The sequence below is a fragment of the Elgaria multicarinata genome, chromosome 20 (genome assembly GCF_023053635.1).
Source record: "Elgaria multicarinata webbii isolate HBS135686 ecotype San Diego chromosome 20, rElgMul1.1.pri, whole genome shotgun sequence".
Taxonomy (NCBI): Eukaryota; Metazoa; Chordata; class Lepidosauria; order Squamata; family Anguidae; genus Elgaria; species Elgaria multicarinata.
The window spans coordinates 6657693-6680481 of record NC_086190.1 but is presented as its reverse complement, the minus strand read 5'-3'; the positions used below and the strand labels follow the sequence as shown (position 1 = coordinate 6680481).

Genomic DNA, 22789 nt, shown 5'->3' with positions numbered 1-22789 from the left:
TCAAAGGTGAAGATGTCCTCATTCCTCGCATTCCTATGATTCCAACAGATATGCCATTTCAATTTAAGAGATTGCAATTCCCAATTCGATTGGCGTTTGCAATCACCATCAACAAAGCTCAGGGCCAATCTTTAGGATTGTGCGGTTTAGATCTAGACACAGATTGCTTCTCACATGGACAATTATATGTTGCGTGTTCTAGAGTCGGCAAACCAGACAATCTCTATATCTACACAGACAATGGAACAACTAAAAATATTCTATATCTACAAGCATTGTGAAATTAAACATATTAGAAACATCTGCTTTGTGTTTTCTTTCTTTTCAATTTAACCAGACTGAGCCACAGCAACGCGTGGCAGGGTACAGCTAGTAAATAAATAAATAAAACCAGATGCTTACCACCTCCTGATGGCTTTCCCCAAAGATTTAGTTTAAAAGCTGCTCGGCCACCTTTTTTATATTTAGTGCCAGCAGTGTGGTTCCATTTTGGTTTAAGTGCAGCCTGTCCCTCCTCTGTGTGACAACCTTTTAAGTATTTAAAGAGTGCTATCATGTCTCCCCTCAATCTTCTCTTCTCCAGTCTAAACATGCCCAGTTCTTTCAGTCTCTCTTCAAAGGGCTTTGTTTCTAGACCTCTGATCATCCTGGTCGCCCTCCTCTGAACACACTCCAGCTTGTCTGCGTCCTTCTTGAATTGTGGAGCCCAGAACTGGATGCAATACTCTAGATGAGGCCTAACCAGGGCCGAATAGAGAGGAACCAGTACCTCACGTGATTTGGAAGCTATACTTCTATTAATGCAGCCCAAAATAGCATTTGCCTTTCTTGCAGCCATATCGCACTGTTGGCTCATATTCAGCTTGCAGTCTACAACAATTCCAAGATCCTTTTCGTTTGTAGTACTGCTGAGCCAAGTATCCCCCATCTTGTAACTGTGCCTTTGGTTTCTTTTTCCTAAATGTAGAACTTGGCATTTATCCCTATTAAATTTCATCCTGTTGTTTTCAGCCCAGCACTCCAGCCTATCAAGATCACTTTGAAGTTTGTTTCTGTCTTCCAGGGTATTAGCTATCCCACCCAATTTGGTGTCATCTGCAAATTTGATCAGCGTTCCCTGCACCTCCTCGTCCAAATCATTAATAAAAATGTTGAAGGGCACTGGGCCCAGGACTGAGCCCTGCGGTACCCCACTCGTTGCCTCTCCCCAGTTTGAGAAGGTTCCATTGATAAGCACTCTTTGAATCCGATTCTGTAGCCTACTGTGAATCCACCTAATAGTTGTTCCATCTAGCCCACTTTTAGCTACTTTGTTAATCAGAATATCATGGGGCACTTTGTCAAATGCTTTGCTGAAGTCAAGATATATGACGTCCACAGCATTCCCACGGTCCACAAGGGAGGTTACCTTATCAAAAATTGAAATCAAATTTGTCTGACAGGACTTATTCTTGACAAATCCATGTTGGCTTCTATTGATCACTGCATTGATTTCAAGGTGTTTACAGATTGACTTCTTCATAATCTGCTCCAGAATTTTCGCAGGGATGGATGTCAGACTGACTGGTCTGTAGTTCCCAGGTTCCTCCTTTTTGCCCTTGTTGAATATAGGGACAATGTTAGCCCTCCTCCAGTCATCCGGCACCTCACCCATCTTCCATGATTTTGCAAAGATAATAGACAAAGGTTCTGAGAGTTCGTCTGCTAGCTCCTTCATTGCTCTAGGATGCAGTTCATCGGGCCCTGGAGATTTGAACTCATTCCAGGAAATTAGGTGTTCTCTGACCATTTGTTTATCAATCTCAAACTGCAATCCTTCCCCCTCAACTTCTGCTTCACTTTCTCCAGGGAGGTCATAGACCCGCTTTTGGGAGAAGACCGAGGCAAAGTAGGAATTGAGCTCTTCAGCCTTTTCTTTGTCATCTATTATCAATTTGCCATCCTCATTAAGCAGTTGAACCACCATTTCTTTCCTCTGTCTTTTACTACTCACATATCTGAAGAAAGCCTTTTTATTGCTTTTAGCATCCCTCGCTAATCTCAGCTCATTCACAGCTTTAGCCTTCCTGATGCCATTTTGGCACTTTTGTGCCACTTGTCTGTACTCTTCTTTTGTAGCCTGACCTTCCTTCCACTTCCTGTATGTATCCCTTTTTGTTTTCAGATCATCTCTAAGCTTTTTGTGGAGCCACATTGGTTTCCTCTGTTGTCTTCTATCTTTTCTCTTTGTTGGAATTGTTTGTAACTGTGCCTTTAAAATTTCCTTTTTTAGAAACTCCCACCCATCCTGCACTCCTTTTCTCATTTCTATGATAAGTAAGGCCACAAGACCTTACTTATTATAGTTCTGAGTTTATTAAAATCAGCTTTCCTAAAATCCAGAGTACGTGTATGGCTACACTCAACTTTTGTCTCCTTCATTATCAAGAATTCAAGTATGACGTGGTCACTTTCCCCCAGAGTTCCCGTAATTGCTACTTTATCCACTAAGTCATCCCTATTGGTCAATATCAAGTCAAGGATTGTCCATCCTCTAGTTCCTTCCTCCATTTTCTGTAGGAGAAAGTTATTACCCACACATGTCAGGAATTTCTTGGAAGGGCCGCTTTTGGCAGTATTGGTCTCCCAACAGATATCAGGGTAATTGAAGTCCCCCATCACTACTACATCACACTTCCTTGAAACACTGGCAATTTGTTTCTCAAAAGTTTCATCCTCGTCTTCTCCTTGATTGGGTGGTCGGTAGTAGACTCCGATTATCATGTTCTTTTTATTCCTTGCCCCATTTATTTAAATCCAGATGCTCTCGATGGGACTCCCAGTCCGATCCACCTGTATTTCTGTGCAGGGACAGGTATTTTTAACATATAGTGCAACTCCACCTACCTTTCTATTTCTTCTGTTCTTTTTGAACAAGTTATATCCTTCAATTGCTTTATTCCAGTCATGGGAGTCATCCCACCAAGTTTCAGTTATACCTATCAAGCCGAATTTGCCTTCATGTAATAAGAGTTCAAGTTCGTTCTGTTTGTTTCCCATGCTCTGGGCATTAGTATATAGACATCGAAGACCATGTGTTTTATAGTCTGGCTTTGTTCCTACATTGTTGTGGACACTATTTTGGGGCACTATTGGAGCTGTTCTCTGTACTGTGGTGCCTTGGCCTTCATCCCTTGTTGCCTCGAGGTTTACGTCTCCTGCCCCCGTAAGATTCAGTTTAAAGCCCTCCTGATCAAGTTCTTCATGCTGTGGCTGAACACATTCTTTCCAGCCCCTGTGAGGTGCAACCCATCCCTTGCCAGCAGTCCATGTTCCAAGTAGTGTAGCCCGTGGTCTCAGAATCCAAAACTCTCATGTCAGCACCACCTTCATAGCCAGTCGTTGATCCGGAGTATTTTTCTTTCCCTTTCTAATCCTCTTCCAAGAACTGGGAGGATGGATGAGAAAACTACCTGGGCCCCAAAGTTCTTCAGTTTCCTTCCCAGAGCTTCAAAGTCTGAAATGATTTCTTCATAGCTCTGCTTGGCGACATCATTTGTTCCCACATGGATGAGAAGAAAGGGGTATGTGTCCGTGGACTTTATGAGCTCCAGTAACCCTTCAGTCACATCTCTAATCTGTGCTCCAGGGAGGCAGCACACCTGGCGAGTCCATGGGTCTTCACGATATACTTGGGTTTCAATCCCACGCAGCAGGGAGTCTCCCACAACGACTACTCTTCTCTTCTTCTTGGTTGCCTTCCTTCTGCCTCTTGTTCATTGTTGCACGGTGTCTGCTGTACTTCTTCCTCCGCAAACTGTCCTTCAGACTCATCCTCCAGAAGCTGAAAGCGGTTGCTTAACTCTAATGGTTCCACTGGTGCAGAATGCCTTCTAGTTCTTCTGCTCCTAACTGTCACTCTTTTCCAGAGAGTTTCCTCTTCATTGGCTTTCCTCCCCTCAGCATACTCCACCTCTGCTTCAGCTGGCTGTTGCTCTTCAATCCCGTGTGCTTCTTGTTGCTGTTGCAGTTCCACCATTCGGTCTAAGAACTCCTCATCTTCTCTTATTCTTTGGAGGGTGGACACTCGCCGCTCAAGTCCTCTCACTTTTTCTTCCAAAAGTGCCACCAGCTTGCACTTGTTGCAGGTATACGCCATGTTGAGCTCAGGCAGAAACATGAAGATTGCACACCCTTTGCAGGTCACCACCTCTAGGGGCTCCTTTCCATCCATACTCTCTATTTCTGCTTTGTTTTTTCCTTTCTGATTATAGTGGAATTGCCTTTGCTTTGTCTTGTCCTCTCTGAAGGTACACAACTATACATTGTACATTGATGGCGCTATATAAATAATAATAATAATAATAATAATAATAATAATAATAATAATAACTATATGAGTATGTCTTAAGGGAAAATAAGATTTTTTGGTTGGGTTTTTCTTTTTTTGTGTGTGGTTTCTCTTTATGTTTTTCTTTGTTTTTCCCCCTCTTTGTTTTTTTTTCTTAGAGCCCTCCCCCTTGACCTCCCCTGCCGAACTCCCCCTGTCAAACTCCTGTTTGCTCTTCCTGTTAGCTTGCTCTCTGTTCGCTCGCTCTCTGGGAACTGGCTTACTTTTATAGCTTCTACTTGAGCTGGGTTGTGTGTTATCTCCAGTATTCCAGGCAGTAAGACTGTGTGCACCAGTTGCTGGAGAACATGGGTGGGAGGGTGCTGTCACACCATGTCCTGCCTTGTTGGTCCCTGGCCGATCACTGGTTGGCCACTGTATGAACAGAATGCTGGACTAGATGGACCCTTGGTCTGATCCAGCATCAGGGCACTTCTGATGTTGTTATATTCACTGTATGCATTTGTTCTTGTCCCTGCCTATTCCTATTGAGAATTCCCCATACATGTATGGTACGTACTCGCCCCATCCCGAAGTGTTAGAATTTCCAAATATGCATAGGATTGCATGCTAAACCACTTCTGGGTGCAATCCTATGGGCCTTTGTGACCTCTGCCTTAATGAGCAATTATGCAAATATTATTCCTCTCATTGCAAGAGTTCTTAGTAATATCTGGTTCCCTGAGCCTTGGTGGCATTTTCCCATTTCTGATCTCCCCTTCTCTGCTTCAGGGGAGGGCGGTAATTTTGCCACAATGTCTATGGCTGCTACTGGCAAGACAAAAATACTAATTGCACCTTATTCTAATTTCTTTCCTATTTCCTGCTCTAACCAGGTTGTGTATCTGGAGAAGTTTGGCATTTGCCCTATATATCAAATTCTGAGGTTTAGTACGGTTTTTATACCACCATTGATATTCTCAAGGATGATCATCAAGGATCTGGTGTTTGATGAGGTGCCAGTGAGGGTGTATTGGCCCAGAACACCAACTATCAATAAGAGACGAGCAATGGTCTTCCTTCATGGAGGAGTTGGCCTGTTTGGAGACATTAGTAAGTTTGGTCTGATTAATAGAAGATGGTGGGCCTTGCTAGATGGCAGGTTAGCCCAGTGTGAGACCCGGGCTCGTCCCTGTACATGCACAGAGGATCCCAGGTTCAGGCAGGGTTCAAACCGCCCTGGCCCCAGGCTAACCGGCACCACTTTTGGCTCAGCCCAAGACCGCGGGCATGTAGACGGGTCTGCCACTTTTCCCAGCTACCGCATTTACGTGCGAGTAGCCGGGAAAAGCGGCAGAAGAGCCACAGTGCTCCCACTGCCGCCTATGTCCCTGGCTTCCGATGCCTGCCGCCGCTGATGTCCCTGGCCTCCGCTGCCCACTGCCGCTGAGTCCCCAGCTTCTGATGCCCGGCGCTGCCATGCCCCCGGCCTGTGATGCCGGGGCACATGGCAGCGCTGGGCAATGGAGGCTGGGGACATTGGTGACAGTGGGAAATGGCAGCTGGGGACATCGGTGGCTGCGGGTAATGGTGGCTGGGGACATTGGAGTGGGGGGATCGGAGGCCAGGGGAGATCATGGGGGTAGGAAATTGGGGGAAGGGGGGATCAGAGGACCCAGTTTTTAAAAAATAAACCCTACCTTTTCATGTGGTGCGCTCATGTGCACACGACCCCTTTAAGTACAAATAAAAATGTCAGCGTGATGGGGCTTTCCTAGACCCGTCATGTCTCATGTGTCGATGGGGCTGACAGGCCGTGCTACTTCTAGCACGGTCTGGCCCCTCCTCAACACCGGATTTTTTGGTAGATGTAGCAAAGCCCAGATGAAACCAGGAGGATCAGGGGTCTGGAAACAAAGCCCTATGAAGAGAGACTGAAAGAACTGGGCATGTTAAGCCTGGAGAAGAGAAGATTGAGGGGAGACATGAGAGCACTCTTCAAATACTTAAAAGGTTGTCACACAGAGGAGGGCCAGGATCTCTTAAAAGAGACATCCTGTTGCTGCTTCAGTGATCTCTTGAAAATTCCAGCTTCATTGCTAATGAATAATCTTTAACTAGGAATATCAGTAGAATCTGGTTTGGGGATGGAACTTGGCAAATTTTTGCAAAGTCTACTCCCCAGATGGCAGTTCGTGAATCCCAGAGTGGGCATGACTTGGCGTGCACTGTGTTGGGCAAGCTCGTAGTTTCCAGGTTTTTGTGTGTGTGCAAATCCCAATTTGTGCAAATTTGCATTGGGGAATATTTACAGAAATTGTGATTTCCACAAAATCACAGCCATAAATATTGCAATTTGCACCTGCATGTTTACACAAACTGTGCTATTTCTGGCTGCGATTTTGTGCAAATCACAATTTCTGTAAGTATTTCTAACCATGAATTTGCACTAATCATAGTTTGCTAATACAATAACAACAGCAGCAGCAGCATTGAGCTCTTGGAATTTCATGGAATTTCTACAGAAATTAAATGTGTTTTTTAAAATGGTATGTAAACTGATTGGATATGGGCTTTTTTAATATTAAACAGTATATAAATGCACTCCCTTCAAATTTATTTCTTATATTTCTTTTCCAGGAACTCATGGAAGGTTCTGCAACTACATTGGCCGAAAGAGTGATTCTGTGGTTGTGTTTGTTAGGTAAGTGGTCCCCCTCACCTGTATCTGAGAAATAGTGATAAGTACTTCCTGAGTTGTGACCCCTGGTAGTTGTGCCCTTGCCTCCACGAATGCCTGGGCTGCCCATGATAGAAAGGCCTCCTCTGCCAGCACTCTCTTCTCCCGAGAAACCAATGCCTGTGAAAGGAAAGTCTGTGAAAACGAAGAAAAGAGTTCACCACCACCTGGCACTTTCCATTTCCTTAAAACTTTCACATTCCACTGCGGTGGTCACAGAGTGCTTGAAGAGCAGGACCGGGAATGCACAGCATCCCAATGAGCTGGGTCTGGGGTGAAAGGGAGTCCGCCAGACCTCCAGACTCCATTGGGTGCTGGCAATGTCCCTAATTATTAGGGCTGTGCACGGACCCCCTGGAGTGTTCTGGATCTCGATCTGCAACTTTTGGATCAGGTCCACTCTGCTTTGGGTCGATTCACCTCCATTCTGCTTCACGCCATGGTGGATCTGGATCTGGATCTGGAGCTCTGCTCCCCCCGCCCCGGTAGACTTGCTTTGAAAATGTAAAACACCTATAACTTTTTTAGTTTTCAAGTTAGAAACATGAAAATGGGCACTATGATAACTTCTAAAGAGATCCTTAGGCATGGCAACTTTGAAGGAAATCTGATCATGCCTTGATTTTTGGAAATTTTTAAAAATATTCCCCCATTTACAGAAATGCAGTTATCTCTGTTAGTTTGTAAGCTACACACATGTAACTGGGCACCAGGATAGCTTCTAAATAGATCCTTAGGCATGGCCACGTTGAAGGAAATCTGATCATGCCTTGATTTGTGGGGATTTTTAAAAGTTAAACCTAAATCAGAATCTTCCTTTCAGGTTAACCACTTCAAAAATGAACAAAGGGAACTTCAAGATAGAAATATTAAACTGGGTGAGCATACAGCACACACCTGTTCATGGGATAAACAACTCAGACCTTGCGGTGCCATGCTTAGGTCGCAATACTTCCTAAAAACTTAATTTCTTTCATGCCTTCCACTCATTTCAAAGTGCTATAACGTGTTGGTTTTTCAAGATGCACACACCTCAAACAGAGATGCTGTTGAATGGACTATCCTTTCAGGCTCTGTCACAGTTCACACAGTCCAGGGTCTGCCCAGGCAATAACTGTAATAACAATAACAATAATAATACTAGTGATGAGCCTACATTGTCGCAGAGGATTCAGTGATCATGGTAGGAGTACATACAAAATGCAGCTGCCTTTTCATGACGAGGAAGGACTAATGCCCTGAGTCAAAGCAAGACATGCACAAACCCACCCTCTGAGGCAGACACAGAGAAGGAGAGGTAGCAGCAGACAGCTCTGCAGGCACAAGTCAGTGAGCCAAGGATTGTTTCCAGGCCATTCAAAGGCAGAAACACAAACCGGCCCAGTGAAGCGGGAACAGCACAGAGAGATGCCTTTGAATCCCATAAATAATAGGAGGCTAGCAGGACAACAGTAAAGCTTTGTGTTCCTTGCTTCAGAGTTGATTGACTGCACAGCCATTATTAAATCATCATCTTCATCATCATTATCATCATCATCACAACAACAAGAATAATTAGATCAAAAAGGCTGACTGAATGAATTACCAGTATGGCAAAGTGGATGTGCCCAGTGCCATGGAGGAAACAGTGGACTGTGCCACTCCCTCTCAGTCCTTTGGCTGGTCCTGTCTATTATTTATTTATTTGTTATTTATTTAGAATATTTATATACCGCTCCCCCACTGAAAAATTTCAGAGATATTGAAATTTCAGAGATATTTACAAGATAAACTGAAAATAAAACATAATAAAAGTTAAAACAAAATTTAAAAGAAGCAAAAACAGTGATTCAAGGCTGCATATTAAGGAAAGGCTTCTTGGAATAAAGATGTTTTCAGGAGGTGCCGAAAGGCGTACACGGTTGGAGCCTTCTTGACCTCCAGAGGCAGGGAATTCCACAGGGAGTGCCACCAGGCTGAAGGCTCTTCCCCTGGTGGATTCCAATCAGAGGATGCATCTATGTGGAACCACCAGGAGCAGGCCCTTGGATGACCTCAGTGACTGGGCAGGTTGGTAAGGGAGAAGGCGTTCTCTCAGGTATCCTGGTCCCAAGTTGTTTAGGGCTTTGTACACAAGTACAAGAACCTTAAACCTGGCCTGGTAGCGAATAGGCAGCCAGTGCAGTTCCCTCAGTAGAGGAGTTACATGCTGGAAAGGGGCAGCTCCAGACAACAGCAGAGGTGAAGTATTCTGCACTAGCTCAAGCTTCTGGAGGATCTTCAAGAACAGCCCAACATAGAGTGTGTTGCAGTAATCCAATCTTGAGGTTACCAACGCCTGTAGTTGGCGAACCAACTGAAAATGGTAAAAGGCACTCTGAGCCGTCGCAGCTACTTGAGCCTCCAACGACAGAAATGGGTCTAAGAGTACCCCCAAACTACGAACCTGTTCTTTCAGAGGCAGTGCAACCCCATCCAGAACAAGCAATGAGCCTGTCTCCCGGACTCGGGAACCACTCACCCACAGGGCTTCCGTCTTGCCAGGATTCAGTCTCAGTTTTTTGGCCCTTCTCCAGCCCATTACTGAGTCTAGGCACTGGTCCAGACCCGCACAGCCTCACCTGATTCAGTTGTCACAGGGAGATAGAGCTGTATGTCATCAGCGTATTGATGGCATTTAGCTCCAAATCCCCAAATGACCGCTCCCAATGGCTTCATATAGATGTTAAATAACATTAGGGACAAGATGGTGCCCTGCGGCACTCCATAGCTCAATTGCCAAGGGGCCAAGGAGCGGTCACTCAATGCTGCTCTCTGAAAACGACCCCATAGGTAGGAGTGGAACCACTGTAACACAATGCCTCCGATGCCCATCCCATGGAGTCGATCCAGGAGGATACCATGGTCGATGGTATCAAAAGCCGATGAGAGATCGAGCAGGATTAACAGGGTTGCATTCCCCCTGTCCCTCTCTCGATAAAGGTCATCTATCAGGGTAACCAAAGCTGATTCAGTCCCGTAACCAGATCGGAACCCAGACTGGAATGGGTCTTGATAATCAGTATCCTCCAAGAGTGCCTGCAGTTACTCCGCCACAACCCTCTCAAGTACCTTCCCTAAAAAAGGGGTGTTTGCGACTGGGTGGAAGTTGCCTAATACCATCGGGTCCAGGGTGGGCTTCTTCAGGATTGGTCACACTACTGCCTCCTTTAGGACAGCAGGGACCACCCCTCCCCAGAGGGAAGCATTTGTCACCCCCTGGACCCACCCAGTGAGACCCCCTCGGCTTGCTTTTATAAACCAAGAGGGACAGGGATCGAGAGGGCAAGTGGTCGGTTGCATTTCTGCAATCACCTTGTCCACATCATCAGGCCTCAATAACTGGAACTGATCCCACAAAATCGGGCAGATGGTGGCATAGGACACCTCAACTGGAGCTGCACTAACAACAACGTCACGCTCGCTGTGGAGAGAAGCGATCTTGTCCTCAAAGTGTGATGCAAAAAGGTCACAGCGGGTCCTCGACGGGGCCAGGGTCCCATTTGCTGGGGGGAATGTTAGCAGCCCCCAGACCACCCGGAAGAGCTCCGCTGGATGGTGCCACGACACAGGCTCTGAACACCAGACCCAGCCGAAGCTACTCCCTGCTCAAGCCAAGCACCACCGCTTGATACGCCTGAGGCAAGGGATAAAAACCACTTTCCTCCAAACTATGTGGAGAAAGGGGTTAAAAATGGAGAAAGATTATTAATATATATAATAATGCGCTGTGAGTTATATCTGCTTAGGTGAATGATTGTCAGAGTGGGTGCTGAATGATGTAAACTTTAGATGATAAATGCCAAACAGACACGTGGGATTTTTGTGGTAGTTTTAAAACAAACAATCAAAATTTATTTTTAAAAGTTCATAAGCTTTGTTTCAAATAACAACATTTAAAAACCTTTTTGAGACCTTCCATACAATCCTGCCACTCTCACATTCACGCTTTCCTTTCTCTCACACAACTCTTGAACTTTCTTTATTATCAGTATTGATGAATATACTTCCACTACATGCACACCACACTCTAAAGACACCACTCACTACACTGACTGTCAAATTTCCCAAAACTTAAGTACCATAAATACAGAGAGCACTACAGACTCTAAGAGTCCCTAACAAGTCTCCCTGGAAAGAACTCACAATTCCCTCAGTCATTCCCTTATATATCACTCCTCCCCCCTCCCAAGACATTCTAACTCTGCCCACTCAGGCCAACATTCTACAAACCACAGACTTACAAACTGCAGGTATACCTTTGGGAATTGACTTGTGGGGTGTAATGCCACAGACGGCTACTCGAGGATGCAATGGAGGCAGCAAAATAAGTCTTCTTTGCTGCCCGCACTACCATGCAATAGGCATGATTATGTGCTCTACTGTTTGCTCGGTCATCTTTGCTTCGAGTCTTGCGCCATCGTCCAGCCTGTTTCATTGACCACAACTGCTTAGTATACCAAGGAGCAGAGCAGGTTCTACAGGACTGGAGAGGGCACTGAGGTGCAATCAAGTCGATGGCCCTCTGCATCTCACCGTTCCACAGTGAGGCTAGGACCTTGGCTGGATCACCAGCTCTCTCCACTGGAAAATCCCCAAGAGCATTCAGAAATCCATTGGATTCCATCAGTCTCCTGGGGCGGACCATCCGAATTGGTCCCTCACCCTTGCAGGATGGTAGTAATGCTGTGAGTTCAAATCTCACTAGGAAATGGTCCGACCATGTCAATGGGTTTAATTGGACTCCCCCCCCCCCCAATCTTCAGACTACCCATCTCACAGCTTGGAGCAAAATCAAAATCAAGCGTATGCCCTGATTCATGTGTTGGGCCAATGACAAACTGAGACAGCCCCATGGTTGTCATGGAGGCCATAAAGTCCCGAGCCGGAGCTCCAGAGACAGCCTCAGCATGAAAGTTGAAGTCGTCCAGAACCACCATCCTGGGTTCCTCCAACACCACACTCAAGACCACCTCCGCCAGCTCAGTCAGAGAGGATGCTGGGCAGCAGGGTGGGCGGTACACCGGCAGCATCCACAATCTGTCTCTCTGGCCCAACACCAGGTGCAAACCCTCTAGGTGCCTGCCTTTGAGAAGCTGCGTTACAATTAACTCGTGCAACTCATTGGTTTCCACTGGTTCCCCTTTAGAGGGTTCTGATTTCCCTCAAGGGCAGTGGGCACTGGGCACATCCACATGCCGTACAAGACACCATCCACTTGCACCACTGCTATCCAGTTGTCCACCAAAGTTATTGAGGGTATCTTGCAGTGCTGTGGTGCCTATCTTTTATTTTACTTTGTATATTATTTAAGGTTGTGTGTGAGTTTGCTGGGGCTACTGCTTCGCCAATGCACTCCTCAGTGACCGAAGTCGTACATAAGAAAAAGAAATAAAAGAGTCTCTTCTTTTGCTTATTGCCCCCCTCCAACATTGGGATTGGAGGATGTTTCACATGAGGTGATCACTCAGCATGATTGGGAGATGAAATTGTCTATCAATGCCGAAAAATGCTTATTTCCCCCTCCCTTTTACCCATTAAAGAAAAATTCATTGCAACCCAACCGCTGAACGGTTTTATCTGAAAATCAACAAAAATGATCCCCTATCATCAATATCTAAGCACAATAATTTTCAGGGATCTAGCTTTAAAAATAAAGAAGTTATAGGTGTTTTTTAGACAAATACATTCCTATGGAAAAAAAACATCCAAAATGGCGATCGGAGCTCCGCATCAACGTGAGGCACTCCGCAACTCAGCGAACTGCTTTGTGTCAATCCGCTGCCCTCCGGTCTGATTTGGAACTACCTTTGGCGGAGGTGGATCGGGTCGCTCCGCTCCCGCTTCTACGACTCAAAATGGAGCAGAGCACAGCCCTACTAATTATTACTGCCAAGTTTGGTTTTTCACTGAGATGACATTTTCTTGCTTTGGAGGAATCTGAATATATTCTAGTTAAACACATAGCTGTGGGAGACTGACAAACAGACAGCATATTTGGGGGGGGGGAGTCTGAGGGGGAATCATATGTCACATCCTCCATGCCCAGGTTGAAGTAACACAAATTGTGGAAGAAGGGATGAGTTGGGAATGGCAGGAGAAAGAGTGGGTGAGAGATGCCAGCTGGAAAGGAATGAGCAGATGATGGTAGGACAGTGGAAGTGGAGCCTGAGCAGGCAATGACAGAAGGAGAAGGGGGTGAGCAGGAGTAGGCTGGGAATTGCCTACTCCTTGAGGGAATGAACAGGGAACCAGTGAGCTAGAGGCTGGCCTTTGGCAAGAGTGATTTATATTTCGCAAAACAGCCTTCCAGGCAAGGAGTCGGTGGTTGGTTGTGTGTGTGAGAGAGAGTATGGGTGGCCCAGCGCATTCCCCACCCTGATCCCACCGATTGCCAGCATGTGTCCTCCAACCAAGTAATGTAAAAGAAAAATAGTGCATGGAACATATGAAGTAAAGCTTTCACATTTGCACAACTCTGGATTTTGGATTCCCCAACCCTCCTGGGTGATTGTCTTGCTGTTCTTGTTTCTGTTTTTGTTTTTGTTTATTTCATTTTAATGCTTTTAAAAGAGTGGTTAAATTCCGGATATTGGGTTGAAATGGAGTTACACAGCACCTAGTACAGTGATTTATACAGTGATTTATAAATTACTTTCAGGCTCAGAAACTGAAGTGCTAAATGGAGACAATATCTTGCCTTTGCTTTAGATTTCGTTTAGCTCCGGAGCATCCATACCCAGTGCCAGTTCTGGACTGTTGTACTGCTACTATACACCTGTTGAAGAATGCTGAGCGATATGGAGTGGACCCCAACCGCATCATCATTGGTGGGGACAGTAGCGGAGGCACCTTTGCTGCTGCAGTTTGTCATGAACTGGCGACAAGGAAGGATCTCCCAAGGGTCCGAGCCCAGGTCCTTCTCTACCCATTCCTTCAAGCAGTGGACTTCCATTTGCCTTCTTATCAGCAAAACAGTTCAATTCCCTTGTCATACAAGAAACGATTCCTCAGATTTGGCTTGTTGTATCTCACTGGGAGAAATGTCAAAGTGGATGAAGTTATAAGAGGTGCCCATGTTCCTGAGGAGTTGAGGGTGAAGTACAGAAAATGGGTTAGTGCAGATATAATTCCAGAAGAATTTAAGGACAGGGGTTATGTGCCACCAGTGCTTGCTCCATTTTCAAAAGAATTTTATGAAAAAGGCAAGCAAGCCCTTGAGCCCATGTTTTCCCCACTTTTAGTAGAAGATACTGTCATCCGCCAGCTCCCTGATACATTCATTTTAACTTGTGAATATGATATTTTCAGGGATGATGGACTGTTGTATAAGAAACGCCTAGAGGACAATGGTGTGCCAGTGACATGGCATCATGTGAAGGATGGGTTCCATGGAATAAGCATGCTTGTTGATTTTGGACCCTTTAAATTTCCAAGCGAACAGATCCGTTTTCAACATGTAATACGTTTTTTAGAGTGTTTATAGAAATCAGTTGTCTACTGCAATTCTACACTACCCCTTCTTTTCAGGAACAACCCTTCTTTTAGGGATCCCCTGATCTGCCAATCTCACTTTCACCGTGATAGGCACATATTTACAGTGATGATCATTCTATTCATTTTCTACACATACTTGTGATTTCTTAAAACATAAATCCAAATGAAAATCCATAAATGTCTTCCTGCGTTTTCTCCTGTAATATATGCACTTTTGTTCTGCAATTCATTGTACTGCAGGCTAGATAGCATTCACTGTCTGGCCCATGTTTGCAATATAGCAAATCTTGGCCCAGATGAGCAGTCTTTTCTTAAAAAACAACAACACCTAGTTTGTGCGCTACAAAAATGCAATTAATAAAAAAGATGGTATAAAAATGCAATAAATAAATGTCTAGCGTGATAGGCTGCATAATATAATTTTAATTTGAGTATTTCCCCTTCTCCTCCCTCTATCCTCTATCTTAATTTTCTGGGTGTCCTAGGTGTTTTACTTTTATAGATGGGTGTGCCAATTATTAATTGCCATATTTTTAAAAACAAATTGGTACAATATCAGTGGATAAAACATAGAACAAGTATGTAAATTTTGGCACCACCATCATCTTTAAAACCGATATTCTGTTCAGTAGCGACAGGTTCATTTTGTTCCATCTTTTAATATCTGCTATTTGTTTCCAGATAATTCCATAATTTAATTGAAAGGGTTTTTCATTGTTGTTGTTTTAAAATTTGGACTCCTAAATAACGAAGTGACTTGTGAAATAATGGGATTTTTAGTTCATTAGACATGTCAATTTGATGTTTGGGAGATATATTGTAACATAGCAAATCTGATTTTGCATAATTGACTTTCAGTCGTGATGCTTTCTGGAAATGTTCTAATTCCTCTTCGATGTGAATCATGCTTGTTTTGGGATTTTCTAGCATAAGTACCATGTCATCAGCATGCAAATGTATTAAATGGGTTTGATTTTTGACTGGCGATCCCTTGATGTTGTAATTGTTTCTTTATTTGTCTTCTAGAAATTCAGTTACCAGATCAAATAATAATGGGGATAGAGGACATCCCTGTTTGGTACCAGACTGAATTTTAAAGGGTGTGTGTGTTTGCATATTATTAAATCTAATTGTTGCTGATGTTTGAACTAGGGATGTGCTCCGCTTCTAATCGGACCGGCGAATTAGAAGCGGAGCAGGGGGCTTCGCCTGCCTTTAAGGTGGAGGCGAAGAGGATTGGGGGGCCGGTGGAGCGTGGTGAAGAGGATCGAGGTGAAGGCGGATCCTTCGCCACGATCCGGAGCTCCGCCGGAAAGGTAAGTGGGGTTTACCGGGCCCTGCTGCTGTCGCCCATGCGGTGGCGGCGGCAGGGCCCGGTAACCCCCCCCGCCCTCCTCTCCCTTACCTGCCTCCGTCTGCGGTCCGTCAGCTTCTTCAATTGAGCCCGCGGTTCAACCAGGAAGTCTGGGCTTGCGGACTGACGCAGGTAAGGCCCCCCTCCCCCTTGGTTCCTTACCGGGCTCTGCCGCTGTCACCATCGGCTTGTACCTTGGCGTGCATGTGTATCCCTGGATAAGCTATCATGGTGCCGAGTTTGAGGTTTCTAAAGTGCAAATTGTCGGAGCTATCGAAAGGGGTGTGAATAGGGTGCCCGATTTTCATAAATTCCACAAAAATCAGGGGATGATGGGACTGCCTTGAGTCTTGGCGTGCATATGTATCCCTGGATAAGCTAACATGGTGGTGAGTGTGAGGTTTTTAACTTGCAAATTGACGGAGCTATCGAAAGGGGTGTGAATGGGGTGCCTGATTTTGATAAATTCCCCAAAAATCAGGGGATGATGGGACTGCCTTGAGTCTTGGCGTTCATGTGTATACATCCATGAGGTGTCATGGTGCCAAACGTGAGGTTTCTAACTTTAAAAGAAAAAAAGTTGTATACTTTTTTAGCTTAATGCAAGCCTATGGGGGGGGGAAAATGGAGCTCCGATCTGGATCCGGAGCTCTGCAGTGGAGCGGAGCGGACACTGGAGTTTGTCTGAAAACATGATTTTTTTCTCATTCACCAGACCACACGTAAGGGTATGTTGTTCCCGGGCTTCCTGGGGCAGCACAAAACGCGGGGTTTGTGGCACAAAACTAGCACTAATTTTTGGCACTGGTTTGGAGTGGATTGGAGAATGTGAAATTTTCCTCTTCCACCAGACCACACCTAAGGGCATGCCGTTTCCTTGCTTCTTGGGGTGGCACAAAACTCGCAGTTTGCGGCACAAAACGGCACAAAACTAGCACAAAACTTTGGCATATGTTTGGAAAAGATTCTAGGTTGCGGGGTTCCAAGTTAACAGAGCCAGGTTTCAGTCCTGAATGCCCCTTTAAGCAGCCTGATTTGGCTGGGGTTGAGTAGTTTGACTGTGTAGAAGCTATAAGCAGGAAAAAATGGGTTTCAGTCCCAAACTGCTTTTAACCAGGTAAGGAAAAACCTGGAGCTGAGCAGTGGTTGCCATTGCCAGCTAGTGGGTAAAAAAAAGGAGTTACTAGGTCAAGAAGAATTCCACCTTCCACCACCACCACCCCTTTTTGTATGCATGCTAAAGAAATTGGTCTAGGTTGGAGGTGACCCAAATGTCCAAAAGCAAATGAAATTCCTGTGGTCTAGAGTGCAACCACAGTAATAAACTTGAATGTGAATTGTTTTGGCCAGAAACTAGTAGTTTGAGTTATAATGTAATGTTGCAGTTAAGTTTGTTTTGCTGGTATAGAGGAAAATAAGATGAAACATGTTACGTGTGTGTGTGTGTGTTCATGTTTTTCTTACATGATATATCTACTCAAACGTCTTGTGAGTTGCGAGGGGGAGGAAGGGGGAAAGGGAACATGGCTTTTCTTAGTTCCTCCCTCCTCAGCCCCAGTCCAGCAGTTGCCTGCTCCCCCACACTACAGCCCAGGCACTGCCCCCTGTTTTTGATGTAAAACCTTGCATCACAAAAGAGGCAGGGAGGTGGAGAGCCTGCAAGCCCCGCCTCTTGCCTCGGAGCTGGCGGATAGAAGAGAAAAAATTGAGAAGTTTTTTTTAAAAATGGGAATTAGGAGCCTTTCAGAAAGCCTCCCCCCAGTGGCCCCTAGAGTGAGAAGAAAAAGACAAAAGAAAAGGATGCCATGCTAGCCCCACCATCACACACCCCCCGACCCTACCTGGCCTGAGGTGCAGGTTTTGCTAGCAGCTCCTCTTGCCCCTGAAGAGAAAAGGTTAGTTTTTAGAGAAGGTGAATGCTATGGGTCTACAGTAGCTCTAGATCCAGAGAAACAAAGAGAAGAAGACGTCCCCTATAGAAAGAGAATGCTGTGTTCCAACTGTTATCTTGTCCTTCATGTCCCCACCCTATCCTTGATGGCCGCAGGGTGCTGCGGCCGGGCTGCCGCTTTCCCCAGCTACTCAGGAGTTAATGCATTAGCCAGGAAAAGCGGCGGACCTGGCTACATGCCTGCGGTCTCGGGCTCAGCCCGAGATTGCCGGAAAAAACGGACTAAAAGAGGTGTCAGTTCCCCAGGACCCAGGGAGGGTTGACGCCTGCCTAAGCCCGGGATACCCTGTGCATCATCTGGATGCAAAGGGACAAGCCTGGGCCTCGCACCAGGCTAAAGCCTCATCTAGCAAGGCCCACAGAAAAGGAAGAGAAGTGGCAAAGGAAGCAGGGAAAATCACCCCCCTTTTTTTGAGATGTACCAAGTGTGATCTGCAGGCAGAATGAGCACTAAAAATGAATGAGTGTCCTGGCAAGAAGCCACCATGCACAGTGAAGGGGTACTACAATGGACCGTGGAACATAGAAAAAGCTTTGATGAGATTACAGCATCTGCCCTTCGCCTGCCGACCAAGAAAAGCCATTGTGCATCAGCTGGAAGGGACCAGTGGCTTACTACTACAAGCAATTAGATTCAACCAGCAGGGCTGGGCAGAGAAGGGGCCAGTAAGACCAGTTGGCATGGGCCTATGGTTTTGAAGGGGCCTACTCCAAGTCCCCCTGGGCAAGGTTGCTTGATTTTTCAGTTGTTGATGATGAATTTGCAGTAGCTAAATCTTGTCGATTTTTCCTGTATAATATTGCCAGGATTCGATCATTTTTGTCTGTCTCTTCCGCCAAGACGCTTGTTCATGCACTGGTTATTTCAAGGTTGGACTACTGCAGCCTTCTTCTCTCTGGCCTTCCTTCTTCTCACATCAGTCCGTTGGTTTCTGTTCACCACTCTGCCGCAAAGATCATCTTCTTGGCTCGCCGCTCTGACCATGTTACTCCGCTTCTGAAATCTCTTCATTGGCTTCCAATTCACTTCAGAATCCAATATAAACTTCTCCTGTTAACCTTCAAAGCTTTTCACGGTCTAGCTCCTTCCTATCTCTCCTCTCTCATCTCACACTATCGCCCCGCTCGTGCTCTTCACTCCTCTGATGCCATGTTTCTCGCCTGCCCAAGGGTCTCTACTTCCCTTGCTCGGCTTCGTCCATTTTCTTCAGCTGCCCCTTACACCTGGAACGCTCTTCCAGAACATTTGAGAACTACAAGTTCCACCGCAGCTTTTAAAGCTCAGCTAAAAACTTTTCTTTTTCCTAAAGCTTTTAAAACTTGATGTTGTGCAGACTTTATACTGTTAGTTTTACCCTACCCTGTGCCTGCTTACCCTACCCTGTGCCTGTTTGCATTGTCTTCCCCTCCTTATTGTTTCATTATGATTTTATTAAAATGTAAGCCTATGCGGCAGTCTTGCTATTTACTGTTTTACTCTGTACAGCACCATGTACATTGATGGTGCTATATAAATAAATAATAATAATAATAATAATAATAATAATAATAATAATATACATCTTGAATAAAAGTGCTTGCCATTACTTTTTTTTAGAAATCGTTCTAGTTCATATGTATTTAGAACTGGTTAAAAAAGAAAACTTAATGAGCAGTTTGAAATGGGGCCTAAATTTCCTATCTGGCCTGGGCCTATTACCAGCTTTGCCTGGCTCTGTCAACCAGCCAAGGATAGCCAGTTTGCCTGCACACAGTAGCAGCACACTTTGAGGCAATCAATGATTGTGTACACCCCCATTCAGTGTTGGCTGTGATAGATACCCAAAGAAGAAATTTTGGCCCTCACCAAGTCATCCAGATATCAAGCCATCCTTCTAGATCAGAGAGAGGTCTGCTCAATGCAGAATTGGAACTCTATACTGATGGAAGGAGCTTCATGGAGAATGGAATCTGAAAATCAGGATATGCCGTGGTCACGCTGTGGGACATGGTGGAAGCAAGAGGCTTACCTCCCAACACTTCTGCGCAAAAAGCCAGCTAGCAGAAGGAAAGACAGCTACAATATCCACCGATTATACGCCCATAGAGCAGTGTGGAAAGAGAGGACTGTTAACAGCCAACAAGAGCCCTGTGAAGCATGAGACTGAAATCTTGAACTTGCCTGAAGCTGTCACCAAGTCAGCTCAAACAGCAGTGGTGCATTGCAAGGCCCAGCAGCACAGAAAGGAACATGAGAAGGAACCTCAAGAGCTCCAGTGTGAGCCCTTGTACCAGAAGAGCTGTGAGCATATACAAGCAAAGAAAATCAACTTGCAGAGAAACTGAGAGCAAGAGATAAGAAAGATAGATGGTGGATCCTGCCAGAAGAACAAGTGTTGGTTCCAAAAGTAACTCTCAGCCATGTAATCCAGAGACATCATCAGAGCACTCACCTGGGAGTAGATGCCCTGACCCAAAGTCTCCAGAGAGTCATGGTGAGACCCAAGATGCAGAAGATGGCTGACCAAAGAGTGCAGCGATGCCCTGTCTGTTGTGCCAACAATCCTAAAGTTTCTCCAAAGCTCCCTCCTGGAGCAGAGCAGCATGGACTCTTAGCTAGTGAATCATAGCAAGTGGACTTCTCCGAAGTCCCCAGGAAAAGACACTTGAAGTACCTGTTAGTACTTGTGAATACTTTAACCAGCTAAACAGAAGCCTTGAAATGACAGTTAGCAAAGATCTGTCAAGAGATTCATTTAAAATGGCCAGAGGTTTTGCCCCTTGCCCTGCTTAGGGTTTGCATAGCCCCTAGAGCCAAATTGGTAGATAACCCAATCAAATTCTTGTATATGAGAAACCCTATCCTAAGAATCCCATGGTGGCACGGGGTGGTGGTGGTGGTGAAATGCATGTAAGGGGGGAAACATGGGTCAAAGGTTATTTGCAGTCCCTGTCTGCTGTGCTGTTTTTCTCTCTACAGATATCTCTACGAGCAGCGTCTTTTGCCATTGGATATGTCTATCCATAAGTTCCAGGTTGAAGATGAGGTCCTGATCCTGTCATGGAAAGACAAGCCTCTACAACCCAAGTAGAGAGAGCTGTACCTTGTAATCCTCACCACTCATGTAGGGAATAAAAGTTGCATCATACCAGAGTGGAAGCAGCCCCAGACACGTTGTCTAGAGAAAAGAGTGTCACACAAACAGGACATCCAATAAAAACACTTAAGTTCCTATTCAAAAAGAAGATAAAGTTGAAAAATGTGTTTTTCACCCATAGAGCATTTCATAGAAACTGTCAGGGTCGGTACTATTGCTGAGTGCTTACGGGACCCAGGTCCGCGCTCAGAGGGCTGCTCTGCTGCAGAGTGCTGGCAGAACTCAGGCCCTGGTGTGGAGGAACCCAAAAGGGCAGTTTCCCTTGGTTCACTGAGTGGCAGACAAAGACTCTCAAGACAAATTTCTCTCATCTTGGAAAAGTTTTATTATGAGCAGCCTGCAGTGCTGCAAGGTGGCAAACCCTAGAGGATCTGAAGGACTGCCCACTAGTTGTAGGCAACACTAAGATACTTATAGGGTAACATCCTCAGAAGCAACAACAGAACTTCCTCATATAATAAACCAATCATAATACAGTTTTGCAATACAGTAACCAATGGTAAACAAGTCATTTATGCATGTGCAGAGTGCTGATAATTCTAAGGCTTGAAAAACAATACATAGATGGGTATTGCAATCCAGGAACATCTGTTCCTTTGTGGTTACTACTCTTCCTGTCCTCACTGGGAGGTTCACACTCTGACTAATGTGTCAACACTTCTTGTTGGTTGAGCAAGTGTTGCTCAATATATTTTCGGCTACAGTTTGGATCAAATTGCTATGGAACTTAATTTCTATTAGAAAGGGCTTACACCCAAACCCGGTGGGCACAAACAAAACAGCCCATTCACACATTTCCTTGACACTGGCCAACAGCAGTTCATGGTGGGTTAATTCAGTTCATCTGGGAGCAGCTAGAGTCAGGGCTATTTAAGACCAACATTGTGACTCCAGCTTTTGCCACAGCAACACCATTTCTGTGGTGCTTGGCTCCTGTTCCCGTGTGCCTTGTTTGTTCCTGACCTCTGTCTGCTCTCTGGACTATGCTACTGCTCTTGCCTCCACCACACCTTGTTTGTTTGAACCTTGGACTGTGCCCTGGACCACGCCCTTGATTCTGGCCCTGTCTGGACTCAGGTTTGACCTTGCCTTTTGAACCCTTGTTCGGCCCTGGACTTGCTACTACTGCTCGCCCTGTTGGGCTCTGGTCTACGCCACCTGGTTGCCCCCAGAACCTCGTTCCCTGCCTCTTGCTCCCACCACATTGTGGTTGTACAAGTAAACCAGTCTATCCCAGACAGCTTGTGTGTGTTAGTCTCTGTACACCTTCGCTCTCCCGGGTCCCAGCACGCAGTCTGTGCTCCCAGCTGCCCACACTCCGGACTGTTACAGAATCATAGAATAGCAGAGTTGGAAGGGGCCTACAAGGCCATCGAGTCCAACCCCCTGCTCATTGCAGGAATCCACCCTAAAGCATACCTGACAGATGGTTGTGCAGCTGCCTCTTGAATGCCTCTTGTGTGGGCATTTCTCAGTGCCCCGGAGAGTTTTATAGCCTTGTTGTAAAAGCGTGGTGTAAATGTTTTCCCAGTTCTTCCTAGAATTACATGTTTTTGGTCTGTGTACTCTGAGCATATGCAGAGTATAATTTGCCAGAGCAGTTGGCAATCTTTGTAATTTGTAAAAGCACTTCTCAAAAGCTAAAATCAAAGTTGGAACTGTTTTTCACACTATGTACCTTCTTTGCTGATAAGAAACTTGTCCAGCTGCCAAGAGAACTCCATCCTTCTTGACAAAGACCGTTGTTTAACCCAATAAGACTTTGTTTGATTATTCTTTACCC

The 22789-nt window shown here is 45.4% G+C and overlaps 1 protein-coding gene across 1 annotated transcript; it reads left to right on the top strand.

Annotated features, from left to right (window-relative positions):
* The first annotated feature begins 5295 nt into the window (after positions 1 to 5295).
* On the top strand, positions 5296 to 14553 carry LOC134411450 (arylacetamide deacetylase-like 3). The gene is made up of 4 exons (XM_063145251.1): positions 5296 to 5431; positions 6088 to 6091; positions 6963 to 7013; positions 13779 to 14553. The coding sequence occupies exons 1-4, from the start codon at positions 5296 to 5298 to the stop codon at positions 14551 to 14553; spliced, it is 966 nt and encodes a 321-aa protein (XP_063001321.1).
* The last annotated feature ends 8236 nt before the right edge of the window (positions 14554 to 22789 follow it).